The sequence below is a fragment of the Naegleria gruberi genome (genome assembly GCF_000004985.1).
Source record: "Naegleria gruberi genomic scaffold NAEGRscaffold_2, whole genome shotgun sequence".
Lineage (NCBI taxonomy): Eukaryota > Heterolobosea > Eutetramitea > Acrasida > Naegleriidae > Naegleria > Naegleria gruberi.
This window is the reverse complement of record NW_003163325.1, coordinates 444,987-463,535: the sequence shown is the minus strand read 5'-3', so window position 1 is coordinate 463,535 and position 18,549 is coordinate 444,987. Positions and strand designations below refer to the sequence as shown.

The 18,549-nt window shown below is 33.1% G+C and overlaps 7 protein-coding genes across 7 annotated transcripts; 3 read left to right on the top strand and 4 right to left on the bottom strand.

The window, feature by feature from the left end:
* Nucleotides 1–310: 310 nt before the first annotated feature.
* Nucleotides 311–1,371, top strand: NAEGRDRAFT_77910 (uncharacterized protein; the record flags this gene model as incomplete). The annotated part of the gene is made up of 1 exon (XM_002682826.1): nucleotides 311–1,371. One exon carries the CDS (start codon nucleotides 311–313, stop codon nucleotides 1,334–1,336), a length of 1,026 nt encoding a protein of 341 aa, XP_002682872.1. The 3' UTR covers nucleotides 1,337–1,371.
* Nucleotides 1,372–1,939: 568 nt separating this feature from the next.
* NAEGRDRAFT_29629 (uncharacterized protein) lies at nucleotides 1,940–2,212 on the top strand (the record flags this gene model as incomplete). The annotated part of the gene is made up of 1 exon (XM_002682825.1): nucleotides 1,940–2,212. One exon carries the CDS (start codon nucleotides 1,940–1,942, stop codon nucleotides 2,210–2,212), a length of 273 nt encoding a protein of 90 aa, XP_002682871.1.
* A 583-nt stretch (nucleotides 2,213–2,795) lies between these two features.
* On the bottom strand, nucleotides 2,796–12,154 carry NAEGRDRAFT_77909 (vacuolar associated sorting protein; the record flags this gene model as incomplete). The annotated part of the gene is made up of 4 exons (XM_002682626.1): nucleotides 2,796–4,561; nucleotides 4,624–7,060; nucleotides 7,112–11,596; nucleotides 11,867–12,154. The coding sequence occupies 4 exons, from the start codon at nucleotides 12,152–12,154 to the stop codon at nucleotides 2,796–2,798; spliced, it is 8,976 nt and encodes a 2,991-aa protein (XP_002682672.1).
* A 225-nt stretch (nucleotides 12,155–12,379) lies between these two features.
* NAEGRDRAFT_77908 (acid phosphatase) lies at nucleotides 12,380–14,301 on the bottom strand (the record flags this gene model as incomplete). Its single annotated transcript, XM_002682625.1, has 3 exons — nucleotides 12,380–13,878; nucleotides 13,936–13,995; nucleotides 14,046–14,301. The coding sequence occupies 3 exons, from the start codon at nucleotides 14,299–14,301 to the stop codon at nucleotides 12,413–12,415; spliced, it is 1,782 nt and encodes a 593-aa protein (XP_002682671.1). The 3' UTR covers nucleotides 12,380–12,412.
* Nucleotides 14,302–15,358: 1,057 nt separating this feature from the next.
* NAEGRDRAFT_29722 (uncharacterized protein) lies at nucleotides 15,359–15,862 on the bottom strand (the record flags this gene model as incomplete). Its single annotated transcript, XM_002682624.1, has 1 exon — nucleotides 15,359–15,862. The coding sequence occupies one exon, from the start codon at nucleotides 15,860–15,862 to the stop codon at nucleotides 15,359–15,361; it is 504 nt and encodes a 167-aa protein (XP_002682670.1).
* Nucleotides 15,863–16,514: 652 nt separating this feature from the next.
* NAEGRDRAFT_29721 (uncharacterized protein) lies at nucleotides 16,515–17,552 on the top strand (the record flags this gene model as incomplete). Its single annotated transcript, XM_002682824.1, has 1 exon — nucleotides 16,515–17,552. A coding segment is annotated over one exon (1,038 nt), but the record flags the coding sequence as incomplete, so codon positions are not given.
* A 208-nt stretch (nucleotides 17,553–17,760) lies between these two features.
* NAEGRDRAFT_29567 (uncharacterized protein) lies at nucleotides 17,761–18,183 on the bottom strand (the record flags this gene model as incomplete). The annotated part of the gene is made up of 1 exon (XM_002682623.1): nucleotides 17,761–18,183. One exon carries the CDS (start codon nucleotides 18,181–18,183, stop codon nucleotides 17,761–17,763), a length of 423 nt encoding a protein of 140 aa, XP_002682669.1.
* Between the last annotated feature and the right edge of the window lie 366 nt (nucleotides 18,184–18,549).

Genomic DNA, 18,549 nt, shown 5'->3' with positions numbered 1-18,549 from the left:
TTTTTTATGATTTTGATTAAATAATTGAAATTGATTTTGTAATGATAGAATAATTAATATTAATCAGGCAAAAGAGAACTTTCCAATATTGGCAATTACTGGTAGCCAAGAACCATTCCTAAGGGAGAAAACATTCCTTTATTGAATCCAACTCTTAGTTCTCTCATTTTCATATGAAAATGTGCACTCAACTATTGACATTCAAACTTCCAGTGAACACTTCCTTTCAAGAGAAAACCACAACAACTTTAATTTTTAAAATTTTGCAATTGTTCAAAAATATTTTTAAATCTAAAATTATATTAAAAAAATGCCAGCTAAGCAAAAAGTTAAGAAGTCCAAGCCAGCCAAACAACCATCAAAAGACCCAATGATGGAAGCATTCAACAACCTGGTTGGAGAAGTTGAAAAACCAGTTGAAGCAACAACATCAGCCGAAACAACAACAAAAAAGAAAGGAAATTCTGAAGCTCTCGCAAAAGGACGTTTAAATAGAAAACCAAAATCAGAATTACTCATTAATGTTTTAGGAAGAAAATACACAAAGACTGAACTCCATTCGAAGGTTTTGCAAGCCTCCGGAAAGTGTTTAATTCCTGAAACCATCTTGAGAGATAATGTTAAGAGAGTTCTCCACTCCGATAAGCTTGTGGACTTATTACCATCACAAAAGTCATATACATTCGGTAGTAGAGCTCTCCCAATGTTGAAGGAACATATCGAATTTTCATTGACAAACTTACTCTATATTGCCAATGTTATTACTATTTCTAAAGGAAAGACCACTATTGGTGAAGGTGAAGTTCTTTTGGCCAATTTAATTATGAGAGGTAAATTACATATTCACGGTGATAAGAGTAATACTCAAAATGCTGTGATTAGATCACAAGGCAAGTCTAAGAGGGAAACAATTAGTCTCGGACAAGATGTCAATATTGACAAGATTGCCATGATTTTGCAAGAAGCTCTCTCCACTAAAGCCGATGGTGAAATTTCTTCCACTTCTCTCTTGACTAATACAACAGACAAGTTGAAGAAAGCAATTGTACATGCTGAAGAAAAGTTCCATGATATCCTTTCAGCTCAACCAACAATCAAGAAGAGAAAGTTGATAGAAACCAAGGAAGAATTGCAAGAAGAAGAGGAAGAACAAGAAGAGGAACAAGAAGAACAAGAAACAGTTGAAGAAAAGGTTGAAGAAAAAGTAGAAGAACCTGTTGTTAAGAAAGTCACAACTAAGAAGTCAACTAAGGAAGAAAAGAAGAAGGAAGAAGTAGCAGAACCAAAGCCAAAGAAGAAGAAGGTTGAAGTTACAAAGAAGACAACCAAGAAGTAATTTATAATAAAATTATTTAAACTTTCATCTATTATCATTGAGATTTAGGCTATTATTTTAAGTTCCATAACTCACCTCAACATTAATTTTGAAAGTTTACTTGAAAAAAGTTTAAAATCATATTTTTTGAATTGAAACATAATTTTCTTTTTTAAGGCAATAAATAAGTTGATCAGATTAGTTACTTAGGAAAGTGTTGTTTTCACATAATCTTCAAAGTGAACTGGGTTTAATAAATGTGTATACATCATCTAATCAAAATTGGAACAAAATTACTGATTGGCTTTGAACGGCAAATCAATTTTAAATAAAATTATGGTTTTATTTTTTAAAAAATCAAATTCATTTTAACCTGAATCCGTTCTCAAGCTTGGTGACAAATTCAAGGTCCTTGGTAATTCCTGATAACCTTCAATCACTTGCATGATGAACACAAAAAGTGGTAACATCCATTCGAAAGGAAATCATTTCACAAGGTAACTCTTAATTCCTTCTTAAAATCTATTCTTATCTTTCCGTTGGGTATAAAAATCTCTCTGATTTTCCGTTAAGCTTCTTTTCAAAACAATTAAAAAATATTCCATAAATACAAACAACAACATGATGGCCGGCGGTGCACACAATCAACCAATCACTGAAGAATCAAGAACCCTTGCTCAAAGCATCAAGGCTAAAGTAGAAGAAATCACTGCTCGTACTTTTGATATCTTTGAAGTTATTGCTCATTCTACTCAAGTTGTTGCCGGAATCAATCACAAGTTGAAGATTAAAGTTGGTGACTCTGAACACGTTCATGTTAAAGTTTTTGAATCCTTGCAAGGACAACAAACTGTGCAAAGTGTTGAACAAGGAAAGACTGCCACTTGTTCTTTCTAAATTTTGTCATCTTTTGATGCAATTTACTAGGATCAACTAGTTGTAAATTAAAACTATTGATAAATTATTTTGTAAAATTAATTCTCTCTTTGTTTCTAAATTGTGTTCATTTATTTTCACACAACTTGCATTCATCAAATCCATTAATTCAAAATTATTTCAAAATTATAATCAAATTTTAAAACAAGTTTAAAAAAAATGGTAAACGCCATCAGTGGAGTATTGTTAGAATGTGATCCGGCAATCAAGGAGTTTGTATTGTATCTGAACAAAAAGTACAACAATGGTATGCATGGATTTGTTTATTTTACTAACTTTCAATACATTAATCATCTAATGCTTGGAATATTTATGATCGGAATGATGTTCAATTTAAATATCGGAACAGAAATTGTTCTCTTTGACCTTGATGAAACCCATTTATTTGTAATGGAAGACAAAACGGAAATAATTCAATTCGAATTGGATAAAATGATTGAGCAAAATGCTTTCCAATATCAACAATAATACCTCATCAAGATTTATTGTTTAATGATTTTTTAAAGTGGAATTCTCAAAATAATAATAATACAAGTGTTTTATTTTAATAATCTACAACGTCAAACTCTTGCTGTTCTTTGAAAACTCTCGATAACTCAATATTAAGCTTGTTCTTAAATCTGTGTAAATATTCCTTATCAAATGAATCTAATAATCTCGTAATGTTTGCTCCTGAAGTTCCAAAAATTGATTTTTCTCTTTCATTGCTTACCACTTTAATGGCATCGGTAGGTTCTGAAACCAATTCAACCTTCATAATCTTGGAAAGTTGCATTCTCCATTTTACCTTCTTTTCAACTGGGTCCACCTTCAAAATAAACTTGTCAGTAATCAAGTAAACAGCAGCCTTTGTTGAATCTGGCATGTAATAGACAGCTTTGTTGGTCTTTGCATAGGCACCATCATCAATAGAGACAGTAAGATACTTGGCATAAGCATCTGTTAATGAATATCTTAAAACAGCACCATTGTCAGCCAGAGTTCTAGGATACCTGACACGAGTGAAGAGTGTAGTACTACTGTTACTGATACCTTCAACAGTTCTTGTTGCCATATCAATAATACCACCAACTGGCTTGAGAGGAATACCAATAATACCTTTGCCAACACCCTTAATAAAACCAACAGCACCTTCTTCTTGAGCACCCTTTACAGGTTGCATAACAATACCAGTAGCACCTCCATAAATACCACGGAATAAAGACTTGGCTCCAGATGCCAAACCTTCCTTAATATCTTTTGGTTTTTGATTGGCTTGTCTGTCACGTTGTTGATTGTATTCCTTATCAAATGTCAAAAAGGCAATACCATTACCAACATTTCCTGTAAGTTTTGAAGTAAAATTACCAATACCATGGACTGAATTCTTCAATAAACTCATAGAACCCTTTGCTAAACCACTGGCAAATTCTTCAGGACTCTTTGTGATGGCAGAGGCAGGTTCATAGAAAAAGTCAACGACACCAGTACCAATATCACTGAACAATCCAACTGGATTACCAATAATATCCAAAGAACCCAAAATCTTGTAGAATTGGACTGTGGCTTGACGAATATAGTGTTTCTTAACCTTATCAATAAGTGCATTGAGTGTCATGAACGGATGGCTAAGAATGAGTGAGTTAAATCTCATTGGAGCATTATCAATTCTTGTAAGAGTGACACCAACAGATTTAAACAAGATCAAAAGTGGATTACTATCATCTTCTGCTTGATTGAGTTTGAATGTCAAATGGATCTTTACAGGGTGCAATTCGAGATTTTCAAAGTAGAACTTTTCAGCATCAGCTTCAGACTTTGGAATTTCAACAGGTTTGGTCATTCTTTCAGCAATTTGAGCATCAGCTTCATTGTTTTGATCTTGGTCTGTTGACAAGATACCTATCAATTTCACAAACTTGGAAATAAAGAGGTAGTCAATTTCACAACGAGCTTCTCTCATCATTAATGACATGTATGGGAAGGTATTTACATTGGTATTGTTTTCAACAGATCTACACAAACTAAAGTGAATAAATTCTTGTCCTGCCTCATTAACATTACATAAAATAACAGGATAGGTAGCCTCATAATCTTGGTGATCTAATTGAAGTTTGTACAGCACACATTCAATAAATTGATGTTTGTCTGTTGTGGCATATCTCATCGTCAATCCACCTAACAACAAGTAGGCAACTTCACTTGGAGAGTTATCAATAAATGACACACCAATTTGGTTAATTTCAGCAAGCATGAATAAATTGAAATCTTCCTCCTCTTCCTCTGTATAATCACTCATTTGTCCTTCTCCCATCATACTAGCTGAAGAGGCTGCATGAGTAAGAGATGGTTTAGTATTCTCGCCAATTGTAGATCTTCTCTTTCTCTTCAACTTGAAGCTAATGAGAAGGCTGGACTTGGTGCAGAATCGTTGCATGTAATGCTAATCTTTTCACGATCATAAGTCTCTGCATACATTAAAGTTTCACCAGTTGGAACAATGAATGGCTTGTTACTTGTGGAAGAATTTCTAACTCCTACATTCTCTCCAGTGTGATTAACAATCCAGAATGGAGAGAATAGAATAATTTCACGGTAGGCAGATGTATTCACTTCAGAATAGTCAATGTAAATACGTGAATAATTTCCTGTTGAATTTTCAATATTGATATGTGTTGATTGTTGTGTCATTGTGCCGTCTCTCTTTGCCAAATGGATAAGTCCCAATTCTTTAGTCACCCATTCCTTTTCAACCTTTACTCTTATGAGTATGTTGTTATTCATTTCTGTAGAGTAGACAAATAATTTTTCACCCTTCAACATGGTACCTTCCTGTACAACTGTTCTTTCATTTGATTGAGGTGATTGAGCAATAATTGTGAAATCGACAGTCTTTCCAAGAGTATTATCAATTGCCAAAGGTGGTTTGATATCAAGAGTACAGTAGAATCTTTGATACAAGAGTGGATTTTCGGCATACTTTTCTCTGAATTGTTGATAGTCTGCATCGAGGGCAAAGTTGGTTCTCACAACAGCAAACATGTTAGGGCCCTTTTGATTTGTAATAGTGACATTCTTACTACCCTTGTAGAGTTTGAGTAATTCTGTAAATTTGAGACCACCAGATGGTAAACTCCATTGATAGCCCTCTCCAATACAAGGTCTCATACAAAGAATTCCTTCTGATACAGATGTCAGTGGAATACCAATATATTCCTTTGGATTAACAATACCAAAGCTGGTAATCATCTTGGAGGAGATGTTGAGAGAACCAATTTCCCAATCCATAGTACACAAGTTTCTAATTTGAATACCAGAACTGATAGTTATAATCTTTCTACCTTCTTTCAAATCATTATCAACCATACAAAATTCATTCTTATTATTCTTGATATGGAGTTTACCAGTTTGTTTCAATTCAACTTGTAATTTGTTAAATCCAGGAACATCAATTGTTATGGCATGATGAGCAGTTTTGGTTTTATCTTCTGGTAGAGAAAAGTTCATTTCTTGACCAGTTCCAATCTCGTACATGTCTGCTTTTTGGAGTTGAGTATTGTATGGGAAAATTAATTTGATAATATGACCTGTATGATTTCTAATACAGTATGGATCAAACTTCTTTGATACCTTTGTTTCTGTATAAAATTCATCTTTCCACAACTTGGCTGTAGAAGAAACGGTAGTAATCATTGATTGGGTAACATTCAACAATAAACCATCAAACTCTTCAGGATGATACATTTGCTTGTATTTTGGAATATCCAAATCTCTAATTTCAAATCTGTCTACATTTGGAGTTGCTGATTTTGTATTTGGCTTTCTTCTAAAGAGGAATTCAATACCATAAGGTTCAAGAATTGGTTCCCAAGAGGCAATCTTCAAGTTATAATAATCAGCTTGAATGTAACCAATCAACTTGGCCTTAATAGAGGAAGTGTCGCCCAATTGAGTCATTTTAGTTTCAATCAAGTGAACTTTTCTCATAGTAAAAGTAATTAATGGTATATCATAACCTCTTACATCGTCTACCACTAGGATGGATACAGATTGATCTGGTGTCATGTCAAAGTTGAATAAAAAGTTTGTAGTCTTGTTGTTAGTTTTCTCTTCAACAGTTGGTATCACGGCTAGGTTATTTCTTGACTCTACATAGTCATTAAGTACGAATTGACCATCAATATGTTCAGTTTCATCCTTAGCTTCTGAAAATTCTTCTTCTTCAGATTCTGATCCAGAATCATCAGATAATTCAACATCTTCAAAGGCAATAGGAACTTCTTCCTTCTTCGATTTGCTCATTGCATCAGTAAAATGATTTACCACTTCGGTTATCATCTTGACATCTTGATAGGAGATTCTAGACCTCACATTGCCATCAATTCTTGCCTTGATATCATTGTGCACAGCTTGTGGCTCAGTACTTGACAAGTATTCAAAATCAAGAGAGAGAGGTTCGAGAATGTTATTCTTTGAAATAATTGTTGAATTGAAGCTGTCAACAAACATTGTCATTTCAGAAATCATTACAACAATGCTTTGTTTGTTAGCGCTTGTTTCCATCTTGAATTTGAGTTTAGATCTCAGAACCATCAATCTACTGTTAGGATCGCTTGGCTTAACTGGGAACATTACGTTAGGATTGTCAATTGATACAACTACAATGGTAGCCTTATCTTCTTTTTCAATATCCGTATCACCAACAAAAACAACACTATTATTAGTAGAAATTTTGGCTTTTTCACCAAGCTCTGCATAATCTTCCAAGGTCTTGTCTGACTGCTTCTTAATCTTTACATTGACAAGCTTTAAAATCATACCTTCATCCACCTTGAATACGGAATCATATGGTAAATCAATAGTATGACCATTACCATTAACTTCGACAACACCAGATTCAGTCTTGTGTACAACTAATCTTCTTACTGGAGAAAGTGACAAATCCAGACCCAAAGTCAAGTCAGAATTAATATGAATGTCACCTGATGGCATTGTTTCATAGGTAAGAATTTTTCCTTTTGGACCCTTTTCTGGTCTCATGGTCACAAAGAAGTCTTGGATTTCGAATACAATATCTGGAACGAAAATAATTCTTGGATTGCCCATCTTGACATCTACTTTTACCAGAGACTTTTCAGGATCGTTATAAATGTCTACATTGATAAAGTGTTGAGAATTTTCCTCCTCTCTAGTGTCGACAAAAGTCTTGAAGTAACTATCGGATTGCTTTCTCAAATCATGGGCATCTGTTGCATGAATTGAAACTTTTGTTACAGACAATCCATTTCTCTTTGTATTCACATCAACATTGAGATCGTACATATTCAATCTGGCCAATGGATCATCGGCTGTTCTTAAAACTGTCAAATTAAGATTGGAGAATTTAACCTTGACAATGAGATCTGTAATTTTGGCATCAGATTCAGAGAGAACCTTATCTTCAGTCTTCTTAGTCTCATTGGTAAGAGCTTCATTTGACGAAGAAAATCCAGCGTTATCATTCACATTACCATCCACTACTTTGAAAATCATTTGGTATTGTTCATGAGTTAGATTCATAGCAACATCAGAAACAGCAATATTTACGAATACTCCTGGAACCTTGTGCAGAGGGTTTACGACTGGTCTTTCAACATCCAACAACCAATCCATACCACCAACAAATTGCTTATTGTTAACACTGGTAATAGTGTGCAAATTCATTTGAGTGAAGGATATGGCGTAGAGCTCAATCCAACAGTCTTCTCTCTGAGTAAGTGAGTTTCTAACAGTAATTTCACCCAAGTTACCAACAATAACATCTGGATTATTGTAAGCCATTGGAGCAATTACGAGAGGATTAACCAATTTAACATCCAAACTAAAAAGTTCCAAACTTTCATATTGTTTCAAGACTGAGTCTTTAGAGTATTCAGAAACTTTTTTACCTCCAGCAGCCAGGGCATCCCAAAGAGGACCATTCTGCATAAAATGTTGAAGCTTGACAATAACACGATTCAAGTAGACAATCTTGACAGATTCCAAAACAAGTTTCAAGAACTTGTTATAATAAGGTTGAGTTGGGGCAACATTTTCAGGTCTTTCATTATTTTGGATATAGCTAAAAGTAATGAGAGACTTTTGATCAGTTGTGGAGAGACCAACAATTTCTCTATAGATAGTACCATCATTAGAGTCATCAATTCCAAGCAAGTTACCAACTGTACCCTTTACACATAATCCCAAATCATTCATAGAGAATGAAACATCAGCATCTGCAACTGTAGCAGTGGCAAAGCTGGAAAAGTCTTCCTGAACCAATGCAAGGCTTACCTCAGACAAATTAGCATGCAAATCCATACTATTTCTGTTTTTGTCTCGTTTTTCAAATTTCTTGTTCATTTCGGTTGGTGTGATGGTTGGAACTCTTGCTTCGATCTTTTGAGTCAAATCCAAAACATCATAAATATACATTAAAAAGGTAGTTAAGGACATAGGATCAAAGTTGAATAACATCTTGTGGAAAACAAACTCCAACAATAAATCGGCATTTCTCTTGTAATGTTCAGAGAGAGGATCTGATACTTGGATAAGAGTAAGATCAGCAAGTTTCTTATCTGATTGCAAATCTGATGTTAAAATGTACTTATCAGTGGCTGTTGTGGTCTTGTCACTAATTGTAAATGTCTTTAAACTAAAATTCATAATGGTATCATAGTGTCTTATTGCCATATCAACACCAAAATCTTGAAGTTTGATATCTGTTAGTGGCATTTCAGTGAATTCATTCTCTCCAACCTTCTTGTTATAAATAAGGGAGGCACAGAATTCTCCCAAATTAAAGTTGAGTTTCAATTTGACATTCTTTTGTTTTTCCTCTTCATTATGAGACTTTTCATTATTGCTCAATTCGAAACTAAGCTTTTTGTTAACATTCTTGGTGGACATTAAGGTAAACCACTTGTCAAGTAAAGTTTTGCTTTCGGCTTCAAAGATTACAGTTGTAGGACCAGACTCTTGAGGAATTACAATAGCCAGTTGGTTCTCTGTTAAATCTGGATTTTTGTCAGATAATTGATATTCAATGGATCTATCATCGATATAAATACATCCTGAAGGTTTCATATCATTTTCTGTGGTGTAGAGCATGATTTTACCATTTTCTGTCACTTCAGTCCAATATGGTTTAAATTCACCATTTGTCAAAAGGTCTGATTTGATCTTGAGTGCACCCTTGATTTCAACATCTTCCTTACTGTTACCAGTTGGATTATCCACTAGAACAAGGAAGTTGTTGGCTACATTAACAATGGTATTCATAGCTAGAGGAGAAAGGTTAACCTTAATAGAAGGAATGGTTCCTTCAATTTTAGTTCCAGCATAGTTGGTATCGTTTGTAATGAGAATACCCAACTTGGTAAATATATTAACCTTTTCGATAAGTTGGAATGAATTTGTCGTTGTTTGTTTGTTATAGCTTGGAACATCTGTAATGACTGCTTGGATATTTGAAAGTTCAAGGTCGAATCTATCATAAAAATCTTTTTCTTCTACAGTTTCATTCTTAATTCTCCTTTCTCTTTCTTTCTTATCAATATCACTCTTGAATTTCAATTTACCCAAGTCGAGTAATACTATTTTAGAGTTTTCATCCTTATAGTCGATAGGAATAATAAATGTTGGAGCCAAAATTAACACATCCAAAGCAATTAACATTTTAGATTCCAAAGCAACCTTCAATTGTGTGAGAGCTTGTTGTTGTAAACTTTCAAATTGCTTTTTAGCAAGGTTTTGAAGTGCAGAAAAGTCCAAATTTGATGGAATGATAAAGAAGGAGAGAATTTTTTGAGCTAGAGGAACATTGAGTGCAATGTCAACTTGTTGAAGCAATATTTGCACCTTCAAATCTGATTCACCATCTAGAGGCTTATTTTCCACAATAATTTCTGCCAAATGGCCAACTTGCTTTCTTCTTGAGAGAATCTTTTTGAATTGTGTCACATCAGAGAAATGATCTGTAATTTCAAAATCATCCAATGTCACTCGTACAATGACAGATCCCTGAGCTCTAACACCAACCTCGGTTCTAAAGTTATTAAAGGCACCTTTAACAATGGCTGAATCTGGATCACTACTCTTCACTCTGGCATTTCTAAGTTTAAGTTCTCCTTGCTTTAGGTAAAAATTAATTTGATAGGATACATAATCTGCTGGTAGCTCTATGGATTGAGCCTTTTCCTTGGCATTGTAACCAATTGTCTTGTGTAACTCTTCACGTTGCTCTTCTGTAAATTCAAAAGCAGTTGGTGATTCTTCTCCAGAAGACGATTCCTGAGTAGCAGTTGAGGGTTTACTTCCCCACCAACCACCAAACCATCCAGAGGATTTTTCGTTCTTTGTAAGGAATGCCTTATTCTTTTGCTTTTCAATTTTTAATTCTTCATAGGCCAGCTCCCTGTAAAAGATAATATCCTCAAAATCAATCTTGTCTTCCAGTGAATGGAGAGTTTTTTTCTCCGAATCAGAAAGCTTTTTTTGCCATGGATATTCCTTACTTCTCTTGAAGAGTTCAATATATTCCTTTCTTTGCTTTTTACGTTCCTCAATTTGTTGCCAAGTAAAGTGATGTTTCTCTACAATATCCTTTGCAGAATTGATTAAATATTCCCACCATAATCCCTTTTCTTCCGATTTGTAATCTGTCTTTGGTCTCAAATGTCTAAATCTTTCAAATCGTGAGTAGTTACTCATATATTCAAGAGTTGAGAGTAGATTCTTATATTGTCTGTCATCGAGGCATAAATTTACATTGTCTAATTCCAAATTGGCCACCATTGTAGGTTTGCTCATATCGATATTTCCTTCCTTTTGCATGACAAGTTTGGCTTCTCCATTAATTGGACTTACAATAAATCTTCTGTAGAACTTGTTTTCAGTGATAATCTTTTTCATATGGAGAGAGAATTTCTTAGTATCCATTCCAGATTTTGAAAAGAGTTCAATTTCATTATTGTTCATATAGAACGATAAATTTTGAAGTAACATTTTCTTGTAGAAAGCTGCTTGGACAGTCTTGATAAAAACTTCCTCCCAATTTTCATTACAACTCTTCAAGGACAGTTTTTCCATGGTAATACCAAAAACTATACGATTCTTTGGATTGGAACCATCCTCATAACGAATGTGTACATTGGAAATTTCCACTTGAAGATTATTCAATATAGTTTCGGTCATTCTAGAAACAAAAGTATCCCCTTGTTTATCGTCTGTCTTTTTATCTTGTTTGATGTCATCCACAGCCTCTTGTTGTTCCTTCCACAATTCATGGTTTTGAAGACTTCTTTGTTTGGCCAATAATGCTCTAGCCTTCTCCGATTGTTCATCATACTATCAAGTGAGTAAGATTAATATTAACAAATAATAATATTGCATAGTTGATAATAATAGATTATAGGGTATTAATCCAAAGAAGAAGTAAAATAAATTTGGAAAATTAACATTTTCAGTTTGTTGATGATAGAAGAAATTAATCCAAACAAACGTTAAATTTGTAAATCCAAATATATTTTCCAAATTATTTTCAATAATTACATTATTAAATATATATTTATATAAATCGAACAAGTAATTAGAATCCTAATTGCAAATAATACATACCTTATCACACTTTTTTGGTTGAACAACCAGAAAGACATCACTCACTTTGGCAATCACAGGACTGCTAGAAAGGGATTGCCAAGGAATCGATGCATCAATACTACCAACACATCCTTGTACGACAGAAATTGGTAAATCAAATGTATCCAAAGCCGAAGCTTTCAACGTTAGATTGGTTAGATTAACACTTCCGCTCCATACAGCAATTTTAAGAGATTTACTATCTAAATTTTCAATATAATCTCCGAGGAGTTTAACAATAATGCTCGAAGCAATTCCTTCAAACATTCTTTACTCTCTAATTCCTTACTACTACTTTTTGAAAATAATAATATGTGTAGTGTATTAAAAATCGAGAGAGGAAATATCGAGTAGTGTTATGTTTTTTTTCTAGTTGATATTTTTTAAAAAAGAAATTAACCATTTCAAATTTTTGAATCTTCCAGTCGTATTGTTGCTGTAGTAACACACAAAGAGATTTGTCAACAATAAGAAGTGTGATGACTTAATATTCAAGAATCATCTAATTGAGAAATTGAATTGATTTTAATGAAGAGTTTGATAGAGAGTTGCACTTTCACTATTGATGGTTGTGGTATCAGCTGTTCCTCTGACCATTCTTGACAGTTTACTGCTTCTCAAACGAATGATGGCAATTAAGACCAAAAGAATCAATAATAAACCTCCCATGATTGGAAGAATTACAAGCATGATAGTAGTTAGTGATCTTTCCTTTTCATATAAAGCTCTAACGCAAATGTCTGCCTTAGTATTCTTGCATTCAGAGCACCAATCTTTTGGAATGGCATCAGCTTGACAAACACTCTTGAAATTAGAATAGGAACAATTGAAATTAGAATCCTTTCCTGGTTTGCAACCAGTTCCAGCCAGAGAAATCAAACTATACTCTGTGAAACTATCATCAGAAAAGCCTCTATTATATCTGATTCTAATATAAAAATCGTCAAGGGTTGGTTTTTGACCAGCTGGTACATTGTCACTTTGATGAAGTTCAAATAAGATTTGAGATCCATACGGTGGAATTGCTCTCAATTGAGGATAGTCATCAGAGAGTTTGAGAGCAGCCATAAGGGATAAGATTGTCACGTCGTGAGCACTGTAATGAACATACTTGTATGGAACTGTCTTACTTTCATCAGGATCAGCTCCATAATTATCTGCTTGCTTGTCTGCCTTCAAACCACTGAGAGAGCTAATCATCTTTTCCATTTCAACAATCATCTTTTGAACGAGTGGACCACCTCCCAAAGTGCCTTGAACCTTTCTTGAGAAGGTACTATAGGTTGAAGCATCTCCAATTTGTAGAATCTTTTCCCAAATATCCAAAATTCCCTTCAAATTGAGTTGATTGTGTGAGTATTGAACATTGAGTAAATCCAAAACCAAGTAGAAGTTTGAAAAATCAATTGGTGTTGTAAATTGTGGATAGCTTGATAGTGTGGATTCTTGTTGTGTTGGAGCATCTTCTGGGCTAGCAAGATATTTGTAGAATGGAACTCTTGTTTCATCTTTGCTTTCAGTATTCGAGAAAATGTTTGATAGGAATGATTTTTGACTATTCATTGTAATCAACCCATTCTCAAATGGAATACCAGTCAAGTTAGAAATAATTTTCAAATATGGTTTAAAATCGGCAATCATTTTCAAATATTCACTACTTTGTTGATTTTCCTCATTGTTGAGATCAATAGTTGGACATTTGCCATAGCCAGACATCCAAATTTCATTGGTTGATGTTTGAGTATGAATTGGAATTGGTTGCATTCCTTGTGGCATTGCATTCACTTGTCCATTCAATGAAATATCGCTCAGTGGTCCATATCCATTCGGAAACATTGCTTGTGCAATGCTGAATACTGAAAATAATGTTCTATCATAATTGGTAGCATAGAAACGAAAGTCCTGAGGATTCCAGTGAGCAGTGGTGGTATCCATTTGATTGTTTTGTGGATAAACTAAATTACTAATGACATTTGGATTTTCATTCACTCCTTTATGTGATGACAATTATCCGAATTGAATTTAAATTATCAGAGATATTAACATACCATTATTCTGGGTATTATTCATAAATCTTGACAAGTATCTATTTCTAAAATGTTTACCAACTAGTTTTCATTGAGTGTTACATGATAATTATTCGAAACAAAAAACAAACCTTGAAAGCATTGTTGAAGACCCAGTCCAGTTAATTGTCCTTGGCCGAAAGGAATCTGAATTGAAGGAGAAACACCATCACTATACGAATATTTGGCTAAAAATCCTTGCCAATCCCAAGGATCCGTCGGAATTTGATATTGAGAAACTGGAGAACGATCACAATGTCTAGATAAAACTTGAACTTGAACAATTTTAGCATGAGAAATGTTGCCAAGAAGTAACAGTATTGCTGTTGTTACTTTGAGAAGAATCATTAAATATCCAAGTGAAAATGAATGATTTGACGTCATCATTAATTTCTTTTCTGTTGGATAATGATTTTTTTTAATTTTTAAAAAGATTTTCTTCAACAAAATTGAAACTTGAATTTGCCAATTACAAAACACAAGATGTATTTATATTTTAGATAAACGTAAAAGACTACACACATTGAAATAAAAAGAGGAACGTTGTATTCAAAATTTACATCTCTAAATTCAATACCACAACATTTATATTGATGAGTTTGTAATTCAAAAATTGGTGAACCTTTTTAAATTTAATTGATTTTATAAGAAAATCATATTGAAAGAACAAAATAATTCAAGATCTCTAATAAGTACCAACCGTAAATTAAGAATTAGGTTGATAAATTTTTTGTTAGTGTTTAAGATTGTAAAAGTATGGTAAATCATTTGATGTTTAACTCATTAACGTTAATCTAAAGAAAGTACCAATAAAACACAACAATTATTTCAAAAATTAAGAAAAAACAAAATCTTCATTATTGAAAACCAATTCTTCCCTAACCACTTTCAGGTGTGCTAGATAATACTTTCTACTAAACAAACTAATTTACAAACTCACACACTTGGTTTTCATAATTTGTTAGAGGAATATGTTGTTTCCATGTGTCTTATAAATGTTCCACTAAAAATCAATTTGTTGAATCTCTTTAGAAAAAAACAAAATCCCAATAACCTTGCCATATGTTTTTTAGTTGCACCTTAATAAAGATCTACAATATTCAAATTACCGAATCTTTTGTTTTGATCTGAGTTAATTGTAAAGAATATGTTTTATTATTGGTTCCTTTAATACAAACAATTCATTCTTAAAATGAAGAACTATTCTGTTTACCTTTAAGTGATGAATCTATGTTTCTTTGTTTACTTTTGTTTTTTTTATTTTGTTTGATCGATCGTTGGTGAGCTTTAGTTGAGTATTTAAACAACTCAAACAAGAAGATCTCACTTGAACTAAATGTTGAAAAAGAAAATTTCTTTAGTTTAACGAAAAAGAAATTTTAAACAAATTATGATATCATTTCATTTAGATTAATAAAGTTTCCTCCACAATATTTGGAAAGGCTTGAGTATTTGATAAATTCATTGGTTTTAAAGTTAAAATTTTCTGAAAGATAGATGGATCTGAAATTACTTGTTCAAAATTACAAATACGAGCAGAAATTAAATTACCAGTTCCTTCCAAAGCCTTGGCCAATTCTAATTGATGATTACCCATTAAACTCTCATTCGGAACAGCAATTAACTTTTTTCCAAGTTTAAGTGTTTCGAAAATACTTCCTGCACCTGCATGTGTAATCATTAAATCAGCAGAAATAATATCCTCCTTAATTGATGGTTTTTTCCTATAACACTCCCAAGTCATTCCCTTGATTGGACATTGTGATGGTGGTTCGAAAGAGCCAGTACCGATCTGAATTGTAATGTGAGTGTAGCCTTGATTGTAAAATACCTGCAACACAGATGGCTTACAAATTAATTGAATTAAATCCTCGAATTGTGTTGTTCCGACAGTGACAAATATTTTCATTGTGTGATGAGTTCCTTCTCTTCCTTGTTGTTGTATTTTTGTGATGATGATTATTATTAAATTTCAAAATTAATAGTTGTCTATAAAACACGTGTTGCAATTATTAATGGCATATGTTAAATAATGCTGCTACATGATGATAGGTTGAGAATACGACTACAATAGAGTATTTTCATTATTCCCATGAAAAGAGGATTGCTTTACAAAACTATTTCAAGTTGCATGTTCACCACACATCATTGGTAAAGTCAACGCCATTGGTTTTTCTTCAGATGTTCGGCTTGGTGTTCTATTTTTGAATTTTTCAACTTGCAAAGAAACACAAAAATGAGTTCACTCTCTGCTATCGCATCCATTCAAGAAACTGAGAAGCGTGTGACCGAATATCAAAACTTTATCAAAGACAAGATTGGCAAGGGTGATAAAGCTGGTTTGATTGAATTGGTTAAACATCGTAAGTAATTAGCGATATAGAGTAATTAGAGTGTTTGAATATTTTTGATCTTGTGTATTTAATATTAAAATTTGATCACTTGACAACAAATAATTGCGATCATCATCACGAATATATTATAATTATTATTGATATCGGCATAATTGTTCATAATTAAATATAACAATAACAACACGGATCCTTTTGATCATCATCAAAATAGTCTCTGATAGTAGTATTCCTACAATTGTCAGCAGACAAGCTATGGAAACTTATGCTAATGAAATTTCCACAATTGAAGATGCTAAATTGAGAATGAAGATTGCCGAGGAAACCATTGACCTCATCAGACCTTTGGCTAATTCTACATTTTTTGATGCCAATATCACAATTAGAAAGCAACTCTCTAGAGATATTAGAGAAATTGATCAAGATTTTGTCAAGGCAGCCCAACAACTTACACCAATTGAATTTGATGCTGTTTTACAAAATGATTCCAATGCTGGTGTTGCATTGTGTTTGGAAGTTGCTCAACTTTATTTGGGTGCAGGTGAAAGTGCCTATGCCGAAACTTATGTTAACAAGGTTAGCCACTATGTAGATGAAGTTAGTGACAAAAACTTGCAAGTTATGCACAGTTTTTGTTTTGCTACTCTCTCCGATTTGAAGAGAGACTTTTTGACAGCTGCTCGTCGTTATTACAAGACATCTCACTTGGTTATTGAAGCTGAACAATTGTCTGTTTTGAATAATGCTGCTGTTTGTGCTATTTTAGCCAAAGCTGGTCCAGATCGTTCTCGTGTCTTGGCCACTCTTTTCAAGGATGAACGTTGTACTCATTTAGAATTGTTCTCTGCTTTGGAAAAGATGTTCTTGGGTAGAATCCTTCGTCCACACGAAGTTAAGGCTATTGAAAAACACTTGAAGGAACACCACAAGGCTACTGATGCTCAAGGAAAGACAACTCTCGAAAGCTCAATTATTGAACACAACTTGTTGGCTGCCAGTAAGATTTATAACAATATTACATTTGATGAATTGGGTACATTGCTTAGAATTTCTGCTGCTGAAGCTGAAAAGATTGCTTCCAAGATGATTTCTGAAGAACGTATGCCTGGTTCAATTGATCAAATTGATAATATTATTTACTTTGAAAGTGGAGCTGAAAACTTGCAAATTTGGGACTCTACTATTAGATCAACTCTCCAATCTATTTCAAGTGTTACTGATTCAATTTTGAAGGCCCAAAACGTGTAAATTTAATACAAGCTGTACAATTAAGTAAAAAAATGTATTTATAAAGATGACATTATTCCAATAGATATTAAAAAAAAGAAAATTAAATTGTAATTTCTATAATTGATATTAAGATTTATGGAAGAATGTGAAAAATACAACTTTACAAGACTTAGAGAAGATCAAAATTAATGTGTTTCGCCAAATCATTAATAATAAATTAAATAAATTATTGGAAATCCTCAACACCATCATCTTCATCATAGTGATGTCCGTGATGATCGTCATGTTCATCATCATAGGCAACAAAATTATTATTAATTTCCTTAGCAGCATGTTTAAATTCCCTCTTCATATAATTAAAATCTCTAATCAGAGAATCTATTGTTCCTACGAGAGCATCTCTTGGTTCAATATCATCGGTTGTTTGTATTTTAATTTCAATGTGATGTTCCAGAGGGTGAGGATTTCTGTATCCGGCAAATAAAACACGTTTATCCTCATGTAAACGCATTCTAATAATATTTCCAAGAGTGTGATCTTCCTTGTTGACAATAAAATTAGCAGCATTTGGCATCTTTTCAATCTTCTCTTCACGAAGCTTGATTTCACCTTCAAGATCGAAAAGTTCGTGTGCTTCTGGTTTGTTCATCTCGATAGTTAATTAAATATCCTAGGTTGTTGTTGATGTATTTTTTATTAATAAAAATGAAGTTGATGAATTAATTATTTTTCAATAAGATTAAAATATTATTTTAAATTATTTGATATGAATAGTAATCGAATATTATGAATTGTTTTTACACTTAATAAGTTCCTCCTCTTTAAAAATCAATTTAAATTACAGATTTAATTATTGATTCATCTCTATTTCTTTTACCACATAATGATAATATAGTGATGCATCTAAAACACAAAAAGAACAATTCCATTATCATCATTCAATTAAACTCAAAAGATAGTACAACAACTTCTTATCCATTCAAATTTTGACAACAACACCCAATGTTTTCGATTA